Source organism: Polistes canadensis, unplaced genomic scaffold (genome assembly GCF_001313835.1).
Source record: "Polistes canadensis isolate GaletaPanama2010 unplaced genomic scaffold, ASM131383v1 scaffold_100, whole genome shotgun sequence".
NCBI classification, from domain to species: Eukaryota; Metazoa; Arthropoda; class Insecta; order Hymenoptera; family Vespidae; genus Polistes; species Polistes canadensis.
In genome coordinates, this window is record NW_014569647.1 from 284,437 (window position 1) to 305,264 (window position 20,828).

The 20,828-nt window shown below is 35.4% G+C and overlaps 1 protein-coding gene across 1 annotated transcript in view; it reads left to right on the plus strand.

Moving 5' to 3' along the window:
* LOC106787423 overlaps window positions 1–19,982 on the plus strand; it is a 217,659-nt gene extending 197,677 nt beyond the window's left edge. Inside the window, exons 5-8 of the mRNA XM_014749766.1 lie at window positions 7,667–7,870; window positions 8,487–8,546; window positions 19,272–19,445; window positions 19,942–19,982. Coding sequence (XP_014605252.1) covers window positions 7,667–7,870; window positions 8,487–8,546; window positions 19,272–19,445; window positions 19,942–19,982 — 479 coding nt within the window. The remainder of the gene's footprint in view (window positions 1–7,666; window positions 7,871–8,486; window positions 8,547–19,271; window positions 19,446–19,941) is intronic.
* The last annotated feature ends 846 nt before the right edge of the window (window positions 19,983–20,828 follow it).

Here is a 20,828-nt window from a genome sequence, read left to right on the forward strand (position 1 = left end):
CATAGATAAATGTTTCGTGGTAAAATCAGATAAACTATAATTCTGTAAAAATTCATTTGAATGTCAGGCCTTCCACAATGTGTTAAGATATATAATAATAATTAATTTAAAGTAACACATATATATTTTTTCTTTTACTCTTTCTTTCTCTTGTTAGTATAATATTTTATAGGAAATAAAAATATACATAATATATATATATATATATATATGAATTATATATATTACGAAAAATAATTAATTGAAAGTAAAATATATATTTATTCTTTCACTCTCTCTCTCTCTCTCTCTCTCTATCTCTCTCTCTCTCCCTCTTTATCTCTTGTAAGTATAATATTTTGTAGGAAAAGAGCATGAAGACTAGTTGTTAGGTGGCTCGTTTTCCCCGAAGGTACACACGCGGTATTATAGGCTCGCTTTATCAAAGAACTCGGTCGTCGTTTAAGAGGCAGAAGAAGAGACAGAAGTGATACACGTGAAAGAAAGAGAACGAAAGATAGAAGAGTTAAAGGGTAGAAAGAGAAAAGAAGAAAAGAAAAGAAAAGAAAAGAGGAGTGGAGAGAAGAGAAGAGAAGAGACGGTCGTGCTTTCAACGGGAAGCCACTTTGCACCTGTTGAAGGTATAACTTCTTGAAGGTTTTCCCCCTCACTCTCTCTCTCTCTCTCTTGTTCTTTCCAAGTATCTCGTCGGAGCACTCAAGGCCACCGTACACTCTTCACTCTCTCTCTCTCTCTCTTTTTCTCTCTTTCTCTTTCTCTTTCTCTCTCTCACTCTCAAAGCTATCAGAAATGTGTCACCGAATATCTCGTACGCATTTTAGCCTGGACGACGTATCGGAAATTGCTTTTCGAACGCGGACGACGTTCAGCGGCACGCCACGCAGCAGCCGGCAGTCTCTCTTTTGTTCCTCGTGCGTATGACACATGTTAGGAAAAATGCAAACTCCTATCCGCACCCTTTCCGACATCTTTCCGCTACTCTCCTTGCTTTCTTCTTTCCTTGGGTAACGCGTGTCTCCGATTCCTGCCAAACTGATTTTTGATGTCTTTAGGGAAATCATTTTGCAGTTACTCGTTTAAATACTTTTCGAATAAGGAACTTATTTTTGGATATCATTTTTGTTTCTTTTGATTCTTTATTTTTATAATTAACCGAACGATCTATCAAATGGACGGAACAATAATACGAATGATCGATATATCTCGATAAAAAAAAAGGACTATTATAAAAAGACTAAAAAATAATTGTAAAAATATACTTAAATATAAACATTTGAATTTGTAATTGTACGAAAGAGTACGATGTAAATAATTTGTACTTTTTATTTGTTCTGTTTGAAAAGACGACGATGTTGTTTCGTAATCAATTATTCGATCGATGAAACGTATGTACGTACGTGGAACGTTGAATATGAAAAAACAATTAACATCAATCGCATGATAAATATTCCATAACTTGATTTCAAAGTATACTCGTATATATTTAAAAACGATATTTACCTTTAATCTTCAATCTTAATTAACAAATACCTAACTATACCTAACCGATATCCATATTCTCGTAGAATATTCAACGAGAGGAACAACGGCATTATATTCCTACCGTATTATTTTTACGTCGAAGTTAAGATATAAATAAATAGGTATGCTAATTTTATTGGCGTTTTTTCTTTTTTCCCTCCGGCCCCCCCCCACCCCGCACTTTCACATTTTCAGCCGCGACGATTTGGACGACATATTAAATACGAATTTCGATTATACGAAATTGCTAGATCCGTTGGTCCGATGGATTCGTTTCTATGGATATGTGCTCCTTTAACCTGCCCCCTCTCCATCCCCCCAACACGCAAACGATAGTAGTTGCTTCAAGGGGTGCGGAGTTCATATTGATTTAGGCATCGAAGAACGCGAGATTCCAAACTCCAGGGATATTGGAAATATTTAAATTTTTCTAATGCATACTTGTCATAAAAAACGGAGAAACCGTAAAAACAAGTCCCACCTTTATCTCTCTTTATCTTTTTATATCAAAATCGATTTTTCGTATAATATATATATATATATATATCGGTCGAAACTTTCTCTTTTCGTTGTTATATACGCGCGTGTATATCCAATATCAAGTGAGGCATTTAAAAAAAGGCCACCTGAATAATTCTATCGGTATTGGTGATAAAAAGAAATGTGTCAAATAAAACGCACTTGGTTTCTAAGGTGATGTAATTTCGCGTTAATATTATTCGGACGCGCGAAAGAAGAGAGGTTTTATAAATATATAATATTTAATATAATATTAATGTAATATATAATATATAATATAATATTTTCTATATATCGGAATAAATCTTTAAGTGATCTTGAAAATCGTAGGCTACACTGTACGCGTATTAAAAATTAGATAATGCATATAAAAATATTTGTTGTTATACGTTCTATATTCGAGTTCATCTACGAAAAATAAGTATTAAACGTGGAATTATGCGACCCTCCAATAAATATAAATGAATTTTCGTCCGACAGGATTATATTTTTCTATCGACAATATCAATCCAGTTATTCGTGTGACCTGTTTCAAATGCTTTACTTTGTACATACGTGTACACGTATATATCGATGAAAAATAGATAAACGATTAATTCGATTTATTTGTTCGACAAAATCGATATATTATTATATCCTATTCTAAATATTGATCTTTAAAAGCATTGCACCGCAAAGTGTGTCAAGCTAGAATACGTTTTCGCTAGTTCATTCCACGAATAAATTTTCACGTTTCTTTTCAACGTCGATGTATTTTCAAAGCGTTTGTCGAATGGAAATTACGTGAATCGTAGCACGTTAGTCCACTCTGCATACTACTCGTCGAAACTCGAAGAAAAATACGATTACAATAACGTATAGTGAATTTTCTCTAGTCTCGTCGTAATAAAAACAAGAGATATAGTGTCGGGGTTTTCTTCAAATGTCTCTCGTGTAGGAGTTTAAATCACTGCATGCGGACTTACGATCATTGCGTGGATCTTTTCCAAAGCAACGAACGGACTAAATTCCGTCTTGCTGCGTTGGAATAATCACGAAGTATTATAAAATATCAAAAAGTTATTCCGAGCTTATGTAATAGGTGTAAACGCTTACAAATTACAAATTGCCACGCGACCTAAACTTATCTCGTATCTCTCAACGTGTATGTGTATATGTATGTGTGTGTGTTAGCGTATATTTTAAATCGATTAACCATTTTCTTTTTTCATCCATGGATGAAAAAAGAAAATGATAGATAATAATAATAATTCATTTAAATATTCATACAAATTTGAGAGATCGCACGTTAATATTCCATGTGTTTAACGACAAAAATTTCATTTAATATTTACATTATTTAAGATATAAATTGAAATATTCGTTTCTATAAAAAAGATAATCCCGCGCTATAAGAGTAGTGGTACTCTCTCCCATACATATATAAATATCACGATCGAAAAAAATCAAAACGTATACATGAAATATATTTAATATTATACATCGAATAAAGAGAAATATTCCCCGAAGGAAGCTAACACTGCCGTTGGTGGTAGTCCATCGAATCACACGGAAAAGTAAATTTCCCGTTTCGGAAATTTGTATCTAATAGTAATCGAAAACGTTCGCGAGGTTTCTACCTCGTTCCTCCACCCTCGTCCCCCCCCCCTTGTTCCCGCCCCCGGTCCCTCGTATAAACGTTACACGGCATATAAGCATTGGAGAAGGGCCGGAGGCGAACTCTTCCACAAGTTTCGGACCAACATCGTCGTTCTCGGCGAAGAGTACGACGACCAAGAGGACAACGAGAGAGAACGAAGCACATTCGATGGCCGAGCCGCTTTGGTATCGTTGCTATGGTAACCATCCCCTACAAACAAAATGCGTCCAACACTATACAGAGTATGCGGCCGTTTCACTCTACCCCTCTTCTTTATACCAACAACAACCGAAAACCCCTCTTCTATCTCCTATCTTTCTCTTTAATTCTCTCGTCTACCTCGAATCCGGGTAGCCAGTAGCATGCGTTTAGCAACCCAACTACGGAAACGAAAGTCGTCCTTGTTGTTCTCTTGTCGTTGCTTCCGAAGAAACAGAACAAGACTTACGTTCCTGTAAACGAAGACACGACGGTTGTAAATTGTCTCCTGATGTTTTCCCTCTCATTCGCTCACACGATCTCTCTTATTCTCTATTCCTATTTCAGTATACTGCTAGGCTTTGCTTTTGCCTAGTACTATTACTTCTATTCCAATGGTAAAGATAAATCGTTCGGTTGAGCTAACACGTACGTGGAACTAAAGCGTCGAAAGCAACGACGACGTGGTCGAGCACGCGATCGACTGTTGTGATTAACTCTCTTTCACTCTATTTCTCTTTATCTCTCTCTCTCTTTATTTCTGTTTCGCTGTTTCACTCTAGCATACACCGATTAAAGATAACCATTGACTGTTCATTCGGCTCCGGCCGACTACTAATCCCAACGATCGATTATTCGCTTATCACTAGCCACATGACGAATGGTTCGACGACATCATCGAATTTCCGAGTATTCTCTCTCGGTTTCGAATATTCCCGATAAAGCTAGAGTATGATATTTCGTTAGTTTGTTTCGTCATTTTTATATACCCTATGAATTTATTAAATATTATATTATATACGTATATCTGATGTATTATATATATTTATTCTCATTAATATACACGTAGATAAAATTTGTCTTAAATAATACTTTTGTATACTCGTCGAATGTAAGAAGAAAGAAAAAAGAGAGAGAAAAGAAAAGAAAAGAAAAAAGAGAAAAAAGAAGGGGTAGATCCTCTTAAATTCAAATCCATATGGATTAGAAAATTCAATAGAGGAAGGTAAAACGATGAAAGAGTGAGAGGAAGATAGTCTATGTGGCAGGAAAAGAAGATTCTGAAGGTACTGAGAACAGGGAGGATTCCAGAGAGTGAGGGAGAAAGAAGAAAAAGAGAGATAGACAGACAGACGGATGAAGGAAGGGGACGAGGTAGAGAGGGAAAGAGAGAGGAAGAGTCAGTCGGAGAAGGGTGACGGAGAGAGAAGAGAGGGCATAACACAATTACATGTGGGGTTGATGCTAGCTAGGGCTCTTGCTCTCAGCAACGAGAAAGCATACCGTGGATCGTCGTAAGGGGTGGTAGTGGTGCTGGTGGTGGTGGTGGTAAGAGGGAACGAGAGGATCGGGAGGAAAACGTGGGGCGGCCCCAACGGTGGTGGGTGCCAAGATTGAATATGAAAGTTTAATGCGAGCAATATCAGCGCCACTGGCCCGGCTCTCGGCTACTCACTCTCAGACGTCTCGACTATCAAGCCTGCACATCTTGCTTTCCTTCATCTCTCTTTCTCTCTCTTTTTCTCTCGCACAAACGTTCCTCACTTTGAGATGATCTTTGATCTTTTACCATGTTAGAACTAAAAGTAGCGAAGAAGAAATGCCTTACTTCGATTTCTTTGATTATTGGTAGTGAGATAGTTGAACACATACACACCGAGTTACAAGAATATTTCTACCAATTACTGTCTATTTTATACGATTCATGTAATATTATACTTGTAATAATATATTTTCTAATTCTTTTTCTATTTTTTTTTTTATTAAGAAGACATATTTAAGGATTATTATATTTGTTGAATTGATATTAGTTTTATATTGCTAAAGAGTATTTTATTATAAAAGTAGTATAATTTTTGTATAAATGATACAAATAAAAAATAGGTCTCATGAGAAAAGGTTATAAGATGCAAGAAATCAAATACTACTTATATATTAAATAATCAATTTATTTTTATATATCTTTTATATATAGATACGGATATTCTTGCGAGATTAATTTTCTTATCTTTTATGTAAAATTATTTAAAATCCTATAATAGGTTACTGCGTGTAGAAATTTGAAAAATTTGCAATTACAAAGTAAATATCGATTATTTAAAATTAACAGTAAAGACAGTTACGAATATTTCTGTAATTCATTATACATAAGATACTCGTTTAAATAATATAATAAGAAAAATTAGAGAAAAAATATATTTAATTTATATTAAATGATAGAAAAAAAAAAGAATTAAAATAAAAAATTCTCACCTTCGTTTTGTTTTGTTTGTCTCCAAAGAAAGCAGAACTTTTTCTTTACTCCATCTTTTCGAGACTTTGAACTCGTGTTATGATGGTATTCGCGTAACACAACGTGATCGATTATAATCATTGTCGTTTGAACAAAACAAAAAAAAAAAAAGTATGATAGAAAAGAAAAGACGGAAATTCGAAGACCGATCGTCGATTATCGTCTCCTCTACGCGTATAAAGTAACGAAGAGAAAAGAAAAAAAGAAAACGGGGAAAGGATAATAATCAATTAAAAAGTTAGTACTGCGCAAGGATATTTCGCTTGCGGATGAATTTCACGGGCTTGCTAAGGCGTTTAGTGTACTATGCCTTCGGCTATTTGTAAAACTTTCCTCATTAATTAACGACAACGTTCGATCCTCTTCTTCTGCTATCATCCTATCGCACTGTTTCTTTTTTTTCTTTTTTTCTTTTTTCCTTGGACCATCGATATTCTTAAGAGATAAAAAGAAAGAAAGAAAGAAAGAGAAAGAGAAAGTATGATAATGTGTCTTTTTCTTATTCGTGTATTTTCATCTCACCCCACCATTTTGTTTCAACGCATCGAGGTAGAAACTTTAATAGAAGATTAGAGAAAAGGCAAAAAGCCACCTTGGGAAGCATAATTAGCTACCAATTAATAGAACAAACATAGCAGCAGCACCCCTTGGCAAGCTGAGTCACACTTTCGATAAAGTCGATAGATCGTTTATCGTTGTATTATTATTCTCCCTTTTAGATTTTCATTTTACTCCAAAGAGGATTATCTTCTAAGGTGTTAGAAAATAGGAAAAGAGAGAAAGAGAGAAAGAGAAAGTCAAGTTATCATACTTTTCTTAAAGGATTCTATATACCATAACTCAAGGATATACTGCGTGGAGTCTCGTTTAAGCAAATACCAGCTTGGGTCAAACAGTGAAAAAAGAGAAAGAGAGAGAGAGACACACTAGTACCATCTCGAAAGCGGATTCTTCACAAGGACTTCGTAAAATACTCCTCGGGAGACAATAAAATAAGATGACGAGATGATCGCCTAGATGCGCGACAGCTTTCTTTTATTATCTCCATATGACTTCTGAATATTATGTATATGTATTCTTTAGAAGACGTATACGGTGGATAAGTTTAACTTAGAATTTATTCGTAATATTTGTATATTTAATAATGTTTCATTTTAATTCAATAATTTTACTTGAGATATATAATATTATATTTACAACAGTAAAATAGGATAATCAACTTAAAAAGAAAAATATAATTACGCTATTAACATTTTATTTATATATATCACTATTATAAATAATATTATATTACATATATATATAAATGATTTTTGTATGATTATAAGGGATCAGCATTAGAAATAATTATTTTTAATCAATTACGAGAATAATTTCAAATTTAAAAAATGCGTAAGAAACTAACAAAAAAACGGTGATGTTATATTAAATAAAATCGATAATAATAATTAGTTACGAGGAGAGATAAAATTTCAACGTTAAACGATACGTTTCAGGTGCCGGTGATCGTTCTTATCGTACTGGTTCGGACACGGAGGGTGCTGCAACGACGGACAACCCTACGACGCCGTTTCCAACACCACCACCAACGTTGACGCCAAATCATCGACAAGCCTCACCGTTTCCTCTCGAAAGCACCAACTCTCGGCGGCATCATTACAACGGGAGCGTATCCTCGGACAGATCTCGCAATGGAAACGGTAGGGAGTTAATTAGATTCAACGAATGACGTTCACATGCACGCGAAACTATAATTACGGGATCACTAATGTTAGACTTGCTTATATTTTTCTTTTTTACGTTTATTTTCTCTTCTGACTTTTATTAACATATTTAACACGTTCAACGAATTATATTAACCAATCTATATTTGACTTTGTGTAATTTTAAATCATTTATTCAAGTTTACGTATCGAATTTTTGAATTTCTTTTTTTATCTTTTCTTTCAAGAATGCGGATAATTAATGAAGTTCGATGAAATTCCACGAATAATTTTAAAAATGAATGAACGATCAATTTAATAGATATTAAATACCTTATAGAAAATAATACAATTATATACTCTTCAATTATTTCATTATTCAATGGCAATCACGTTAATATATGAATTTTATTTTAAGATCGTATTTGAAAAAATTCGAGAACTTCCTTTTTTTTCTAATTTTTTTTTCTAATTTTTTTTTCTCACCATGAAACTATTCGAAATCGATCACGATATAGGCTATAGAAGAAAAGGCAATGGCCTGGTTGAGAATTCGAAACGTTTCGAGGTTTAGAAGCGATAGCGTCTGATCGAGAATCTTGGTATCGTGCAGGTGAAACGGTGTATGCGGCACCAAGCAAAAAGACGAATACCGGAGGAGGAGGAGGAGGAGGTGGAGGTGGAGGTGGAGGAGGTGGAGGAGGAGGAGGTGGTGGTACCTTAGGTCGAAGAACACGTCGAGGTCACGCAAGCGCCTTGAGTAGTAGCTCAACTGCAAGCGACCGCTCAGAGACCGTCGTTTTTCCTGACGAGCATTCACGTATCCATCTTGGCAATGGTGAGCCAAAACCGATAAATAATCATTTAAATTCGAACAAAATGTATTATTGTATACACCTATATCATCGATTGATCGTACTATTCACGCATGTATCGATCATCATCACTCCTGCATTATTATATCATCATGCATTTCACAAACGTTTCCAATAATCGTATTATTTATTTCTTATTACGTTCACACACACACACATACAACTATTCATATTTATTTTGAATACTCGATCTTATGATTGTCATATTATAATGACGATAATTATTAAAATTACGTTTCCCAACGATGACGATAATAATAAAAATGATTGAAGATTTATATTTAAGGGTTTATCGATTGAGATGAATATGAAATAGAGAGAGAGAGAGAGAGATGAATGCAGGCCAGTTGAAGGAATCGCAACGTAAAACTTGGCGCGATAAGTTAACGATCCATGCCTCAAACGCGATTACGGTGCTAACGTTATTATCGGCTGGTATCGAGCCCCTGGTCGAAGTTAAATCGGGTTTCGCGTAAACGTGTTTCTCGTTAAAGGCTTAATATTAATAGTCTTCCGTGTTACGAAACGTAAAGATACGATCGATTTTGGTATCTTTGATGTGTGATACTTCGATGAGATTTACGAAGATAAAGATGAGAGAGAGAGAGAGAGAAAGAGGGATTGTTGTTAAACAGATAAAATAATGTATAATAATTATCCTATTATTTACAATCTTATATTATATATAAAGTAATAGGTACTCAATATCCTCGGTAAAATAAATTACGCTTATTGATTCATTTATTTTATCGTATTTCTAAAAATCAGATATTCTATATTAAATATTATTGTTCCTGAAGATATATCTGACATATTTTATAATTAAATTATATACATAATACAATCGAAAATATTCTTTTGTACGAGAAACTTCGAAGCTTGAGATTTATTAGAAATTTAAGGGAGGGGGGGGCTCGGAGAGGGGGTGAAACACAATGAGCGTTGGAAATTTCAAGAAACTTCATGACTCGAATCTTGGATTCTAGAAATAGACTAGGGAGTGGAGGGGGGCAGGTTGCTTTCTAGGTCTACCAACACAATGCGCTAATCGACGAACTACTACATACGTTGGCTCATTAAATAACTAAGGGACTTTCCGTTTCGAAGTTGGCTCCGTTGTTGTTTCAGAGAAGTCACCGGTACTACTCCCTGGTAACTAACGGTAGCCAAGCTCTTTGCTTATAAGGAAAGAGAGAGAGAGAGAATGAGGGAAAGATAAAGAGAAAGAGAGAACATTTGAGTGGGGTATAGAAAGGACAAAGTGAGAGAGAATGAGCGTTTCTCTCTTCAAGAGAGAATGAGAGAGAGAGAGTAGGTTTCGAGGAGAGGTAACCGAGTTAGTAGTTAACAGAGAAAGAGAGAGAGAGAGAGAGCTGGCTAGTTAGAGCATAGCTCACTAGCCAAGTTAACGTGGCTTCGTCTACTATATTGTTTTGGAATGCCAGGAGGATTTAGGCCTAGCCCACCTTGGTGCTACCAACCGACTCACACAACATTATATCCCGTGTATATGTGTAAAACAGTTTTAGCAGTAAGGCTTGCTACTAAAGTATATATATATATGTGTATGTGTGTGTGTGTGTGTAAAGTACGTGTGTGAGATATAGAGAGATGAGAAAGTAGCTTTGCGGCTTTGAACCCACTGTCGAGTAGTGACCACCACGGCAATGGCCACCGACTACACTTCACCCCCCATCCTTCCTTATACCCCACCTACTTCACTCAGCCACCTACTACTATTACTACTACTACTACTACTACTACTACCTGACTTAACTTTTAAACGAAATTTCGCGGGCATCTCGTTTTCGAGGATGGCTCTTATTCTAAAGAGAAAGAGAGAGAGATAGAGAGAGATAGAACAGGAAAAGCTCGTCTAGCTTTCTAACGTTGTTAGGAAATTCTTTCGTGATAATTATAATGATAACAGATCGAATGTTTTCGTTAATATATTATACTTATTATTTACTTATTTATTATCGAGATATATTATAAGAAATAGAAAATATTATAGTTTGGTCACAAAACGTTTAACTACGTAGATGAGAGATTTCTCGTAACGTTTCCGAATAACACGGGACACTTTTGGAAAGCGAGGAATCGACAGCGGGCATCGAAGTTTCGGACGTTGATGTATCAGTAACATGGGAACTAGCGATGTTACCATGGATCTTACAACTGGTATCGCGTGCGCGGAAACGTTGTTACAACGGTTGACACGAGTTGACGGCGACTCCGGCGTATGCCGATAAATTCGCCGCTTTTGTTACGAACTCTCAACGGCGTCGTAAAACCGTATATTATCCTGTTGGAAAAAGGATCTCCTTCAAAACCATTCGTATATTATAAACGTATGTATTAACCATAACGGGTCTGATTCTATATACAATGTTATTACACGTAATACCAATCGGTTAGAGATTGACATTATCGATTAATATTTTTCGTAATATACGATTTATTTCATGAAATTATTCGCTATTATATTATCAACAATTTTTAAACGCGTTTATTACAAATTTTCTTTTTATCGATGAGAAGAAAAAGAAAATCATTTTCCTGTGTTATAATATCAATTAAACATTTTCTAAAAATCTCGTGTGTATACGTGTTGTAATAAATCTATTAAATGAAAAATATAAGATACATATATACTTAAACGCAGAGTTAGGGTATATTACTACATTTATGTCTGACTGATTTTAAGAATACTCTACTTAGGTGCACGTAAGGTGATGTTATTATAAGTTTCTTAGTCGTGATTACCGGTATATCGTAAGCAGTAATTCGAGTCTGAATCTCCAATGGGGGGATATTGCTCGGAGGAATGTCCCTGCGGTCTAATGGAGGCATGTCGCGGCATCTATTAGCAAATGGCTCCCAACGGTCAGGGCTTACCCACGTTAACCTCTTGTACACCGCCAGCAGAAAGACGATTGATATTACATTAGACCGTCGGAGTCTAATGTAGGCCAGTCGAGTAGCACGTTATTGAATTGCCGAGCTAGCGAGTGTGCGCGCGAACACACGAACTCACACGAACATACGTACATACACATACATACACATACACCGTGTTCTCTCACCGGGAACTCGGCACAGTTGCGGTAATTTGTCACCGTAAATCTGTTCGGCCAGTAACGTATAGCTGAGTAATACGTGTGGACGTGAACCGCGCGTATTACGTACCACTGCTTTGAACTACTACCATTATATTATTATACTATGCTAGAAAAAATTTGTTTAACGTGTCCGAGGATTTTAGATGATAAAATCTAATTCATTTCGTTTGGAACATTTACGATGATGATTTATGATATATCAGTAATGTTATTGAATCGATTATATGATTACAAATGTTTTATTTTTTTTTTTACGTTGTTTCATTAAATATGAAAGATAAATTGTAATTGTGGGGGCGGGGGGAAAGGATAGTTGAAATTCATTTTTATTCTTTTTGTTTTTTATTTCTGAAATATTATTATGCGAAGAATCTTATTCATTTTCTCACGTTCTCTCGTAGAAGTAAGTCACGTTAGTTAATCGCTTTTCCAGACTATTTTTTTCCCCTTTTTTCACGATCTTGGCAAAAGATTCTCAACTTCGTTCTTCTTTCGAGCGACAACGAATCTCATTTTCTCCGAGGTAAGAGTTAGGAAACGAAGAGGAAGAAGAAGAAGAAGAAGTAGTAGTATAAGAAGAAGAAGAAGAAGAAGAAGAAAACTCGGTTATCAATTTTGAGCAAGGCGAAACGTTTTAACCGGCAAGCGTATTCGACGAAAATGTTGAGAAGCAAGGGGTGGAATGGGGAAGGTTGGCTGGATTAGTGCCAGGCTCGATCCGAGTAGGAATAATTTTAAGTACCACTCGGAAACTATGCCAATAGTCCGTGTTCGCCATTATCGTTACCAGTGTTCCTTCTTCCGGTTTCACTATTCTAACCGAGGATCTATGAAGATTTTATTGCTCTATAGAAAATTCTTTTTCCGTTTAGCAAGCTCTACTGACACACTTTTGAAAAAGTTAACTAACCGATTGGGTCTTTACGGAAATAGTATTATTTTCTTTTCTTTTCTTCTTTTTATCTCTCTCTCTCTCTCTCTCTCTCTTTCACATTCTCTCTCTCTCTCTCTCTCTTTCTTTCTAGATTTAATTATTTCTTCGTATAGTAACGTCAAACGACGAAAATCCATTTATAGAAAATAGAAAGAGAAAGATACAGAATAGAGTAAGGAAAGGTGAAAACGAAAATGGCTGACTATCGTACGAAATAATTCGTATTTACATGAATATGTATTCCCCGACGTGGAGAAGGCGTTAGAGCATCAAATCGAATTAACGGGGCGATCCGCTAACCGCATCAAGTCACTGTCGGCCACCTTGCACTCCCTTGCAATGTCTGACTACTACCCTTCCTACCAACTACTACCACCATTACTACCATCACCATTAATACTACTACTACTACTATCATCCCACCGATGAAGGTGGTATCACCCGTTCGAATCAAATGTCAGTGATATGCCGCAACGTACGATCCGTAATTGGCTTCCACGGTTCTCTCCTACCTACCTACCTATCTACCTACCTACCTACCTACCTACCTACCTACCTACCTACCTACCTTCATTCCTTCCTTCCTATCTACCTACCTACGCGTCGTCTCATGCTCCTTGATGTTTCTGATTAAATTTGGAGAAACGAATCTCTCTCCACGATCGGTGGTGCATCGACATTACTTCGACTTTAATATCAACGTTAGTGTTCATCGATACACGTCATGCCCTTTATATTCATGTTCGACCACGAGATTATTTAAGATTTGAAATTTGCATCGTAAATCCTATTAGAAATTGTCAATATTTTATTAAATAATTCTCTGATATGTTATATATATGTGTGTGTATATATATATATATATATATATATGCAAAGTTGATATTTCGAGTATTTAAATATTATCTCTAGGACGAGAATCCTGGGTTATAATTGCCGGTAGAATGTAATTTAGTAGAACTCAATGATCTATCGGCGTTCTAACGCGAATAATACACCCTTCCCGTTTAATGAGAAATTTATATAGTTCGAATGTATACACATAACAGGAATATGACGATATAACGGTTAATTGATACTTCGCTTACAGATTGACGAAGCTTTCAACTGCAATAGAATCTCATTACCTCATTTCCACGTAATTTGATATCGGTTATATACTGATCTATAGAAGATTATACACATGAACATTGGTGCTTGATTTTAACGATTATACAAAATATATATATATATTAATATCACGTATAAAAATAATTATAAAATTACATTTCCATCATCTTTAGAACTATCACGTATACTAAATTTAATCGTATTATTAATAGTAAAGGAAAGTATCTTATATTTCTCGTGTTTAATAAATCCTTATTCGAAAAGCGAAAGTTTTGATCTTAAAATAATCTAACGAGCAAAAAAATAAATCAAACATTGAAACAGTAAAACTTTGGTATCCAACATTTTTCATAAAAATACATTCTTTCCTAGATATATACATATTGGAATTTCTCACAAATGAATACGCTTTATATAGTAAATAATACATATATAAATATACGTGTATAAAGATCATCGAGAAATAAATATTTTTATCCAATTTCTTTTCCTGTTTGCGAGAGAGATTTTTAACGAGCAATAATAAAACAAAGAAAAAAGAAAAAAAGAAAACCAAAAAGAAGAAAAAGAAGAAGAAGAATAAAACAAAGAGGGAAAAAAAAGGAAACGAAAACGTAAAAAAAAGAAAAAGAAAGAAAAAAAAAAGAAATATAGAATGAATTTATACGCGTCGTATATAAGCGAGTGCTTCTCGAATGGCTCTCTAGCAATCCAAAGGAATTCGTTACGATTGGCTCCCGATAATCGACTCTCGAAAGAGAAATGGATAAAAATAATGGATCGTTCGTCGACTCTCGAACGATGAAGCTCACGATAAACCGGTAGAAATTGTCCTCCGAGTATCCGTAGATGGGTTATCGATTTTCTAATTGAGCGTTACAGGTGTTTGCAGAGTCCAAGAGGCTACGTAGCGAATGGTTGAGGAGGAGGGCTGGGGTTGGTTTAGGTAGGTCGGTAGAAAAGGGGAAAGAAGAGGGGATGGGTTAAGAGGGGTGAAGAGAATTGTTCAATAACTAGAACGAATGTACGTATGTATTCCGAGAGAAAGAGAGAGAGAGAGAGTAAAGTTGTCCGAGAAACGCGATTGTCCCCGGCTGTAGCTGACAGAAACGCATTGCGCATTTCACGGTCCGCTTTAATTAAGCAATTATTACTGCTTATTGCAGTAGGTATCGACCTTGCGCTTTTGTGTCATCTCCGTCGTCGCAACATAACGTAGTTTGTTTTATCTATTTAATACGAACGTGCCAAAAGTCAAATAATTTGATAATTTTCTTTCGTTCTTTTCATATTTAATCAAATAAATTTGAGTAACGATCCATCATTCGTCGTCATTTTTCATCTATTCATCATCTACCACGTGGTCAATCATGTTTTAAACGTTTAACTATCGATATAGAAAATAATACTAATTTTTGCATGGTCGTTGTTGATTCAACATCAAACATTGAAAACATTTTCATATTTTTCATCAACACGATATGTATATTTGCACGATCTTTCATCGTTGTCATCATCATCATCATCATCATCATCGGATTCATCATATCGATCATAACTATTATCACACGCACGCAGGCACAATATCGAATTTTCTACTAGCACTAATGCACTTTTGTCTCTCTGCACATTCACCCATGGATCTGCACAGGTCTCTCCAGGCCTATTTACTTCACAGGTATGTAAATCGCTATTGGTGATACGCGTATACAAACCACGTTTTCTCGTTTCTCTTCTATTGTGTTCCTTTTAATTTGTCTTTACATCATTGTCTTTGTCGGGAATTTAATAAAAATCCTATAAACTATCTTGAAAGAGAGAGAGAGAGAGAGAGTGAGAGAGAAAGAGAGAGTGAGAGATAATTATTCTGTAACATTGATTCTCTTTTTCTTGTTTTTCTTTACATAATTACCATTTACGTCAAATAATAATGAATCATGCGTTAATACGGTGATTACGTTTGCAATTTATGTACCCATATATATTTTATATATTATCTTTGTGTAATTTAACAGAGAAATAAAGACAGAGAGAGAGAGAGAGAGAGAGAGAGAGAGAAGTATATCAAAATCGAATATTCATTAACAAATTGTATCCATTAAGCAATATTAAAAACCTTATCGAAATTTCATCCGATAGAATATTAACGATCTCTACTCAGCCATTTCTCGTTTAACCAAAAGTATTACATTATAATAGTAATAATAAATTAGAAACTTCCACCTAAATACAACCTTATCAATGAAAATATGCCATAGTACAAATATCACCCACGAATATTGCTAAATAAAAATCTTAAATACATTGCAAGACAATACTGAAAATTAATAATACAAATTAATCTACATATTGAACGCGTTACCATACCCAATGACTTAAATATAAAAACAATAAAAACAAAGACAAAAAAAATACTTGTAATAAAAATAAAACACAGAATACGAGTAGAAAATATAATTATAAATAATTCTAACGTTTATAACACGTCATCAATAGAAAATACATTATGCCTCTTTATAGAACATTTATAAAATTTATTAAATATATATTTGTCAAAAAGAAAAGAACAGTCATAATAAATAAACATGTCATAACGCGTAAATTTGTAGACACTTAAACAAACCCATAAACGAAATTCCTATAGCCTACTCTTAGTAATGATCCGTAAAGAAATTTCCTAAAGGGGAGAAGAAGAACCCTAAATTTATTTTCATATATTAATAATAATAATAATAATAATAATAATAATACGTGTAGAAGTGTACGTATGTATTAAGCCGATAACATGTCTCTCTAGCTTTCTTGAATAATTTTCTTAGAGATTACAACGCTCACGTAAGTTATAACCGTAATGGATTTTAATCCGCAAGACCCGGCACCGAAATTCCATTATCCGGCATCAGAGTTACCGCAAGCAAGTTACATAGCTTCGCGAAAGCGCGATAGACCACTGTATTGCAGTTAACCTTGATTTACAATAATGCGCTCTGTAACATTAACAACCTCTAATGGTTACATATTGCTTCAATTGTATGCATATATAGATATATACATATATAGATATATATATATATATAGATATATATATATACAATACTATAGGTTTTGTCGTGCTTATGTACACATGACATAGATACGCACACGCACACGTACACACACATACACGAATGTATTTAATATGACATCGGTTTGTAACGTCGGCATATATGCAGTTACGACTAATTCTACTTGCGTAAAGGTTCAGGAAGTTCCCCATCTGTAAGAAAATCAACTCTTGATATTATTTCATTTTAATCTTTATTTTCTTTTTTTTTCTCTTATATAATATATATTATTATTATTATTATTATTATTATTATTATTATTTATTTATTTATATTCACTTAAGAGATAAATACTGTAGGGACGAGCGCGAGGGGAAAAAAATTGGGATAATTCGTTTAGAAATTTTTCGCATTCCTTCGTTTATAGAGAAAAGCATTTTCCGTTGAGAGTGGAAAGGAACCAGTACGAGGAAAATACTTTCCTTGTCTTTAAATGCGCGCGAATGCGAACGGACGGACCCGCTTCTCCAGGTTCTTTTGCACTCTTTGCGTTTATGTAACTTTAATTATTCGTTGGAAGGAGTTCCTTACGAGTTTGAACAACTTTGTAAGTAACTTGACTACGGAAAGCCCTGAGGGCTAGCAAGGTAGTACGGTGGTGAGAGAGAAAGAGAGAGAGAGAGAGAGAGAGAGAGAGAGAGAGAGAGAGAGAGAAAGAGAGAAAAGAAAAAACAAGGGAGCAGGTCAGAATTGGAAAATTTTTAGTATTCCGTTAGAAAACTTTTTAAACGTTCTAATTTGTTTATACGCGAAGCTTGGTAAATGAAAAAAGACGCGGTCACGTTTTTATTACGCAAACTCAACCCTTAACGAGGTATAATAATTATTATATTATATCTTTTATACCTATCGCGCGCGTGCATCAATCTTTTTTCTTTTTTGTTTTCTTCTTTTTTATTCATTTAACCTATCTTCCGATACCAACGTAAATATATAATATTATTTTATATATAAACTCGTATATATACACAAAATTTTGATCGCACGAATTCCGATTGAAAGGATACGATGGAAGATAAAAACAACGATTACCTCTCTCTCTCTCTCTCTCTCTCTCTATTATTTTCTTTTACGTATTGGAAATACTTGTTTAAATTATAAAAAATAATGAAAGAAAAAAGAAAGAATATAATATAACAACAAAGATTAAATAGTGTTGAATTATCGTCGACAAAGTTGTGCACGAGTCCCATAACAAGGTCCCACCTCGCGTTTTAATGATTAAAACATTTAATAACAGGGTAGAGAGAGAGAAAGAGAGAGAAATTCGCTTTAATTATAAATAGATCCTTAATTATTCGCTGACTCCCGTTTTAGTTCTATTCAGCAACGAATCGATATTACTACTTACGTCACGAGATGTAACGATAAAACTGGATTAACATAGGTGTGTGTCTGTGTACACACGCTTATGTGTACCACCAAGCTTATCAGTATTGTTGCTCGGGATTGCATCGGTTGCAGGATTGTTGCTCTCACACATTATAATACATTGTGCGTCATAGCAACGTCATAAGTACTCATATCCATATAATACGTATACAGACATATATTATTGCATTACATATATATAATATATATATTAATAAGTATATATATTATTATAGTTATACATGAACGTAGGACTCACCTCTCGCGTTATTTTCGGATAATAGCGGCCTCGCTCTAAAATGAGAGGAGGGTGGGAGGGAGGAGGAGATCGATGCTCCAATTAGACTATTTCCTAATTACAAAAGCGCTCGTTGGCGCATTCTTCATGCTCCCTCGCACTTCTAATAACGTCTAATCGATCCCCCGCCCTCCCCTCCCCACTCCTCCCTGCCCCTTCCCCTTCCCATGCCTGTTACGCTTCGAACTACATAAAGCAGCAATAATTGCGAAGCTCTCGATTGTCGACGTCTCGTTTAATTATTCTGGATTAGTGGACATTGCGAACGTGAAAATGCGAGCGAATGTATAAACAGGATAGAAAGAGATAGATAAAGAGGGAGTGAAAAAGTGAGAGAGAGAGAGAGAGAGAGAAATAAAACAACAACGATTAATGTGAAATTTAATAGTACCACCATTTACAATGTTTTATTGCAATAATTTACCAATTCTCTATACTACAACGATAACACGAATTATTATAACTAACCTAACGAATATTTCACTCTCTTTCTCTCCCTCTCTCTCTCTCTCTCTCTCTCTTTCTCTCTTGTTATTAATTAACTAAATGATATAGATTACGATTATAACGATTATTATTTTCAGACACCGGAAGAGATTCTCCACCCGAACCGGCACCACCCGAAGTACCACCTCGTGGTCCATCTTTACACGCAACTCATACCTTACGTACTCAACAAACTCGAAACGGATGTCCACCGAATGCAGTAGGAAATTTTACCATACCAACGGATCAGATACCGTCGGAAACATATTCGGGTGAGTTTCGAATAAACATATATATATAATATACTATGATAATATTATACAATATATTTCTCAAGGTTTAACACGAAACGAATTTATCATCCAACTAACAAACTGGACTTATCTTGCGAACGCGTGAATTGTTTTCATTTTTTTTTTCCTTTTTTTTTTCTTTAATTGAAATGATACCTCAGAGAGGAAAAGACAACAATATATAATATGGGAATTTAACGTTAGGAAACGACGTTTGGCTTTCGAGCCACAACGAATGTTTAATTTGCACAGAGCGTATCAGCAGCCCGTTCTCGTTTGGTTATCCAAGCGTTGAGGCTGCGTTCTCTTTCTCTCTTGGTGCAAGCCCGCCCGCTCCCACCCAACCCCTCCCTACACACCGTACGCGGGGAATCTGTTTAAACTAATGGATAGTAGAGTAGGGGTTATGCATTAACGCCCCCGTAAATTCATTGCAAATATACTCGGGCGTATATTCGTTTCTCTATATTTCTAGGTACACATACCCCCGTTGGAGTATATCGCGACGCCGACTAAACAGTCGTTTGTACGCTCCCGCAATGCTCTTCTCGAACATTTGATGTGTTCGCGCGCGCGCGCGCGCCCGCGTGTGCTCGCGCGCACGAGCACGAGCACGATTTACATAGTACATTCGATTCGCGTTTAACTGCTGTCGTAAACACTTCTACGATAATAGGGAGCGAGGGTATTAACAAGTGCGGTTATCGGTTCGCGTTATTTCACCCCCGTTACCTCTTCCCTCCCCGCCCTCCGCCCCCTTCCATCTTGCTACTACTTCTCGCTACCCTGTCATAGAATGCAATATACAGTAATAGTGGTAACTGCAACTCTCGTTTGCAATTCTCTCACTCTGTTTTTTTTTTCTTCTTCTCCTTTCCCCCGTTGCCTCTCTTTTTTTCACCCCTCCCCTTGCCCCTTCTGCTCTGCTCTGCTCTGCTCTGCTCTTTATCCCATTTCCGTGCATTTCCATAAAATTCCGAAAAACGTATATTTTTTCGTAAACGTGTAAAAGAAGGAAACGCGATATATTGTATAATACGTGAACGAGATATTTGTCAACCTCGTGTCACAGGAATGTTTAGAATTTTTTTTTCGATAGTTGTCGAAGAGTAAAAATGGATTAGGTGGCGGGGGGTGGGGTGGGGGGTTAGAGTACAGGAAAGGAAAAATAAATCTAGAAAAAATAGATCGGAGTTACGTTCTACGTGGAATAATATTTACGGAGATAAGATTTGATAAAAAATGAAAGAGAAGAAAATAGGAGAAGAAAGAAAAAAAAGGAAAGCAAGGAAAATCAAGGAAAAATGTCATAAGTTTTTATCTTTTGCTTCTCCTACAGTACCCTCTCACCTCTTCCTACCT